The sequence below is a fragment of the Frankliniella occidentalis genome, unplaced genomic scaffold, assembly GCF_000697945.3.
Source record: "Frankliniella occidentalis isolate FOCC.00 unplaced genomic scaffold, Focc_3.1 Scaffold38, whole genome shotgun sequence".
NCBI lineage: Eukaryota > Metazoa > Arthropoda > Insecta > Thysanoptera > Thripidae > Frankliniella > Frankliniella occidentalis.
The window spans coordinates 1,342,177-1,348,789 of NW_026267168.1; the positions used below are offsets into that span (position 1 = coordinate 1,342,177).

General features: G+C 58.9%; 2 protein-coding genes across 2 annotated transcripts in view; one reads left to right on the plus strand and one right to left on the minus strand.

Moving 5' to 3' along the window:
• Positions 1–6,613, minus strand: part of LOC113213074 (uncharacterized) — a gene marked incomplete in the record, with an annotated part of 16,115 nt that overhangs the window by 7,493 nt on the left and 2,009 nt on the right.
• Positions 535–6,613, plus strand: part of LOC113213758 (neprilysin-2) — a 34,817-nt gene continuing 28,738 nt past the window's right edge. The window contains exon 1 of the mRNA XM_052266411.1: positions 535–644. Within this exon, the coding sequence (XP_052122371.1) occupies positions 625–644 (20 nt within the window). The 5' untranslated portion in view covers positions 535–624. The remainder of the gene's footprint in view (positions 645–6,613) is intronic.

A 6,613-nucleotide genomic window follows, 5' to 3' on the forward strand; every position in this document is an offset into this window, starting at 1 on the left:
ATTTTTAAATTAATTTTATTGGCGTGTGTACACTGATATTTTTTTTGTGAAGTACCCCTCGGGTGCGACTCCCGGTACCCCAGCTGAGGCCGATAAGGCACTTCCCCGCTCGGCTTATCCCGGCCGTGGCGTGGCGTGACGTGGTGGACACGTGCGACCAACCGGCAGTTCGTAAATTTGTACTCGGGGCTGCTCTCGTGGTTACTGGGGCTCATACACACAACCGAATGGGAAAAGCAAGTGAATTATTAAAAGAGAAAAGACAGCAGCGGCGGTCAAAGACGCCAAATCGGTTTCGTCCCATTCCCGTATTCTCGGTACCCGCGCGCGAACGCGATGGTGTGTTGTTAACCTGTACAGAGTGCACGTTAAGCGGCTTTCGATTATGAGTTGTTATATCGGGCCTCGCTGCACCCCTGAGGGGCTGTGCGGTGTGCGTAACCCGGACAGATTAGGAGTGGGTGGGGGTAGCGAAAATTCCATCCATGAGCTGGGGGTTGAGATGGGGGGAGCGGGTGTCGAAAAGTGCTAACTCTTTTCCCTCTCTCTGTCGGCAGCGGGCGAGCAGCGACACCTCCACCCAGCAGGCGCGCCGTGCCGCGTGCGGCGAACAGCAGCAGCGCGATGAAGAACACCGTCATCAAGTGAGTACAGTGCAGCGCAAAACAGGCGGCCGCGTTCGGGCCCGTATCACAGTGCCGCCGACCGGTCAAAGTGCGGCCTGGAGCGGAGCGCAGACACACCGCGCCAAATCGGTTCATCGTGCGGGCGCTGGGGGGGAAAATACTCCACCAAAGTGTTCCATTGTGACGTTTGAGACCCCGCGCGTCTTGCTTTATAAGAGCCTCGCGGCGCGCGTCGCCGTCGACTCGTGCGAGTAGCCGCCGCCCGGGGCTTCCCTGCGCTGCACTTAGGCCCTTCTCACGCTGCTCGGTTCGGCTGATCGCGCCCGCCTCGGCTCGACTCGACCTCCAGGAGGAGGAGGTCGTGAGGTGCAGTCTCTGGTGGCCGCCGCGGCCCGCAGAGACTTGCATGCGGGGGCTGCTGCAGTGCGAGCGTGCCAGGGTGAGGACCTTCGCTTCCTCGTCGCCGCCCTGGCGCACCCCGACGATACCCCCCCACCTCGGCACTGACGGCCCTGGCACTGACTACGCCGTCGTGACACAGGGCACTGAACTATGGCTCCTTCGCGCTGCCTAACACGCTGCTGCCGCTGACAAGACGGCAGGTGGCGGTGGCTGTTGTTGCAGTCTGTGAACTTGTTGGCTGCGGTGTCGTCTTCCTGGCGACCTCTGCCTCAGCGTGGCATGCCAATGAGCAGGGCAGCTATGGTCTGCCAATGCCGAGCTGGCCGCTGCCAAACCGACAAAGGCCCGCGGGCGGGTGTCGCCTCGGCGTCACGCGCTGACCTGAGCCTGGGCGCCCGGAAACGTGTCCTCCGCTCCTTATTCATCTCCACCTCCGCCCTCCGCCACCTCCGATACCACCGTCACCTCCACCTCCACCTCCACCTCCACCCCAAACCTCCACCCCAAACCTCCTCCAGCCCCAAACCTCCTCCACCCCAAACCTCCTCCACCTCCTCCAGCTCCTCCAGCTCCTCCAGCTCCTCCAACTCCTCCACCTCCATAGCCACCACCTCCATAGCCACCACCTCCACCTGCCCCTCCACCTGCCCCTCTACCTCACAGCCACCACCTCCACCTGCTCCTCCACCTCCACTACCTCCACCACCTCCACCTTTTGTCGTCGGTGTGGTCGTCGAGCCGTTATTAACGAAAACTACTAGTCGTGGGATCGCGACTGCGGAACGGCCGGGTTCACGTCCAGCCCGCGCGCGGGACGCGTCCCCGCCGCGTCCACGTGCCCGTGCTCGCGCTGCTCGTGGAGGCGGAGCACGGCGACGCCAGGCTCCTCGGAGGCAGCCCCGCCCGATTACCCGCGCCACCCGCCCATCGCGATACGAGTGTGTGTGTTTCGGCGCGCTCATGCTCCTTTGCACAGCTAAAGGGGCGAGAATGGAATTTGTCTTGATGTGATTTTAACAACGTTGGGGCAAGCAAACAATATAATGTCTAGGAAAGCTCCTAATTGCGAAGGAAGTGTAGGCTGCATTCATTTTAAGGGACATGCGCGACCGAGTGCTTGACTCTTGCTTGTCTGCGCGTCTCTCGTCCAGATGAAAAAAAGTACAAAACGCGTCGGGTTTGCCTGCTCTGGCCGGAGGCGTGGCGTGGCGTAGCGCACGGCGCCAGCGGGGGTCACGCGTCGCGTCACGCCCGCGCGGGTCACGCGACCCGACCGGATCCCTGGGTGGTCTCGCGGCTCACGCTCACACCGCGACCAGCTGCTGCTGCTGTTGCTGCTCCTGGTGCTGACCTAGAGTCGCGCCTTGGTGATGGATGCACAACGCAAAGAGTGTAAGATTTTAGTGCGTTTTTTTTTGTGTAGGCATGACTTTTTTAAAAGAACATTGCCATCTTGTTAATTTGGAGAGCATTTTACTTGAACCACCCCGCTGCGCGCCGCCCACACCTCGGCCCGCGTGGCGTGGGTGATGCTCTCTGTGAGGCCAGGGTGGCAGCCTTGCGCCCGCGCTGCCGCTCGCCGCGTAGCGCAACAACTCCGCGGCCGTGTCACACCCAAAGCACAGCCAAAGAAGATGGCAAAAAAAAGATCACACAACTGCAACGACTAGACAATGGAAAAGGCTAATGGCGGTGGAATTCGGAGCGTGTAAAACGAAATGACCCCGACCGCCCGGCCCGGGCGGTCGGGCCCGGCGGCTGCGAGCTCTGCAACAAACTCGATCTGTCGCACCTGCGCGGAGGTGAACAGAAAAAAGCAGCCCGCGGTCGTGAAGGTTCAAGATCGCCTACCCGCGGCTAGCAGCGGGCGAGTCGAGTAGGAGTCGGGCCGCCGAGGAGAGGACCCGGACCCGGACGGACGGCCCGCCCGTTCCCAGTGGTGGAGACCGCGCCCTTCTTTACCGTTCTCTTGCCCGGGTACGCCCTCACACCCGGGCACCGTCAGGTACCACCGCACTGGGTCGGGCGGGGCGAGGCGGGGCGAGGCGGGGCGGGTCAGTCGCATTCCTCTGCGCGGGCGGGTCGGCGGCTGTGTGTGTGTGTGTGTGTGTGTGAATGTTCGTGTAGCAGGGCACCTCGAGCTACGCTTGCTGCACGCCTTTTGCGCCCAACATAAGGCACCCACAAATGAGTTCTCATGACACACACGCACGCCTTGCGCCTCTTCATTGTTTACAATTTTGTATATACCCAGCAGTGCGTGGAAGATGTTTGCTTGAACATGAAAGGTATCCCGCGCAATGGTTAAACTGAGTTGCAAATATGAGGCATATGTCGACGTCTATATCAATCGAAAATGTAGCGATGTCCTTCTTGTACGTGTGAGACGCTTACTTTCATGCGCATGATTTGTATTGTGAAGCTGTGAAAGCCTATGAAGCTGGGCCGGGGGGTTCTTCCTGTAGCCCAAGGTGTAAAGTAATAATTGTTTCTAGTGTCCTTCCTTCCACACCTGGTGTACTGTTTGCATATTACCATCTCTATGAGCGTTTCTTCATTTCCATCTCCGCTGGTCGATAGCGACGAACGGCTCGCTTTCTTGACGCGTGCGTGCGTGCGTGCGTGCGTGCGTGCGTGCGTGCGTGCGTGCGTGCGTGCGTGCGTGCGTACGGCCTTGAGGCTCGAGCGCCTCCTCCTACTCCTCCTCCTGCTTCTACCACAACTGCCTCCTCAAACTCGCTTATTCGCAGAAAAATCACTTTTACACTCAACTCGCGATAGTACATAACTTATTCGAAGAAAGTCGCCCGCTCTGCTACCAAGTGGAGGATAGCAAGTAGTGCAAGCGGTGTGAGGATGAGAGTAGTACGCGCTCTCGCTCTCTCCCTCTCCCACCCCTCCCCCTCCCCTCTCGCTACAACAACCTTGACCACTACGTCGTCGCTGGAAGAGGAGTAACATATAGACGGCGGGGGGCAGCAGCACTCTGCTGCAAGTCGTTCCGATGGCGGTCAACGGCGTCCCGGTGCTTATGGCGGAACGTCTCTGCGGCCCACATTTTCGAAAACGATAAAAATATCGATGTGGCTCAAAGTGATGGCTGCTTACTATACTTGCCCGAAGCCCTCCTCCCCCTCAGGGTCGGTCAGCTGTTACGTGGACGCCGCACAAATGATGCCCCCGGCTTACCTTTTCGCGAGGCGTGGCGATGCGTAGCGCGCTCTCCTTTAGTAGGCCGCCCGACGGTTGCTGTATGAATATACTTTTTTTTCTTTTAACGCGCACGCGGGTTTTTATTGGAAATGTCATGGTCGGTCATGCTCATGCCCCCGCCCCGCCGTCGCCATCTTCTTGAGGGGAGAGGGAAGAGTATGGCAAATCAGGGAGCCGCCGCCGCTGCTGTCTGCGACTTACTGACTGACTGGTCGTCCGACGGGATAACACATTTATTGTCGAACAGCAAGCGCTATTGGCGGTAAAAAAAAAAAAAAAAACACCTACAAAAGTTTTGTAGTCCTCTGAAAAGAAAAACGAGTCAAGCACAGCCAACGTTGCACCGCGCACCAGTCTGCGAAATCCGTCCTTCTCCTGGCGGCCGGACTACATTTTTATTCTTCCATGTCGATATCGCGTCTTAATCGACGTAAAAAAAGTCAAGAAATAATCGGCGTGACGCTTCAAGCTACGGCGGCTGATTATAACGACTGAAAATGAACCGCGAGCAGAGAGGCGCAGAGAACCGCGGAGATAACATTGTTACGGGGGGAGAGAGAGAGAAACAGAGACAGAGAGAGAGATGGAGAACACATCAGTCACCCCCTACAGCACCCCTCTCCTCTCTGTCCACTGCTTGTCGCCCAATCTTGCGCTCCGGCGGCCCAGAGCTAATCATGTCGAAAGGGTCGCCTCCTGGCACTCCCTGCGCGTCGCCCCCCCGCGAGTGCTTTTTGGCAGCCGATGACAGTGACCGGGCCCCGTTAGTTCCACGGCCCGCGCGCGCAACCAACACGTCACGCTTTCGCAGCGCGCGCGCGCGCGCCGACCGACTGCATATTCGATTCATATCGGTCTTCGGTTTGATTGCATTACACTTACCTTACCCGCACTGCTATGCTTTTGCTACTGCTTTGCTTTGCAATTTTTTGTTCCCTTTTTTTTTTGCTCCCTAGCGCGAGGAGGCGGCTCGATAGAGTCTGTTTCATTTGGCTCCGCGTCTGTCCGTCTGTCTGTCTGTCTGTCTGTCTGTCTGTCCGTCCGTCTGTCCGTCTGTCTGCCTATCTGCCTGTCGTTTTGTCGCTTCGTCGCTCTGTCTTGTTCGTCCTTTTTTCTCGGATCATCTCGGTGAATTACTGGAGCTTGGCGCCTGCGATGCTTGGGGTAGGCCACCCCGCAGTACACGCCTGCACTGCATGCAATATGTTGCCTACCCATCAGGCGCTATGGGAGCTTGCAGGCAGTAGTGAGTATGGCTGAACTTTAGAGGGTTCGTCACACGACGGCGAAATACAACGGACGTAATTTCTGGATAATCCCCGAAAGTTGCCGCGCACGGCGCGACGGGCAGCTATTATTGCCGCTCTGTGCTGTCAGCCTCTCTGCTGTGGAGCCGCGGTGGCGCCCGGCCGGCGGCCGGCGGGGCACCGCCCCCACCGCGGTCCCGCGCGAGATCAGCTCCTCTCTGCTTCGCGGTTTAGCCCAAGCCCAGGTTATCGCCTCGGATAAGCAGTGTGTTCCTAATAGCCACGACTGCTCCAAAAACAGGTTCCCCTCTCTGGGTCGACAACCTCTTGCTGCTGCTTCTGCTTCTGCTGCTGCTGCCCGGGCGCACTGCTGTTCCAAATGATTTTCGGGGTGTCACTCGGAACGAATCGCTGGAACTGGTTGAGGACTCGGGCCCCTCCGTGCGCACGACCACGGCGATGGCAGTCTCCGGGTCCACTCCCATCCGCCCAGCCCCGCCCCGAGCTCGTTACAGGAGGCTGACCACCGCGTCCACAGTCCGGCCCCGTCGCCGAAATGCAAACAAGTGTGAATTTGCACGCGTCAGGACCGTTTTGGAGAGGCGTCCGCGTCCGTCCTCCTTTCCGACCTCCTGCGTCGTCCTCTCGGCCGAGTAGTAGCTACTTCACTTGAAAAACAATATCAATAGTACTCCCTTCCCCCCAAAATCATAAAAACCTATAAAAATCAGTAAAGAAATCAGAAGAATAATCAGAGTAAATCAGGAAAGAAACACAGGCTATCAGAAAAATTATCGTACACTTGAATTTATATACCCAAGTATGTACTTCTCGGGCGCGGCGTGTGCGCGGGTCTTCAGTATGAGACTCTCGCGGGCCGCGGCCGTCGAGTGCCCCTGGGCCGCGCGCGCGCCACGCCGCGCCACGCCACCGCTGCATCAGCTGGTTTGGCTTTCACCGGCACGCATAACGCCACGCACTGCGATGCGCGCCCCGTCCCGGCCGGGGGCCCGCGGCCCGCGCGACTCGCCGAGGAGGAATCAGCACCGCTTGTGCGCCGAACAAGCAAGGTCATCGGCGTACCGGGGGCGGGGCGAGGAGGGGCGAGGAGGGGCGAGGCGGGGC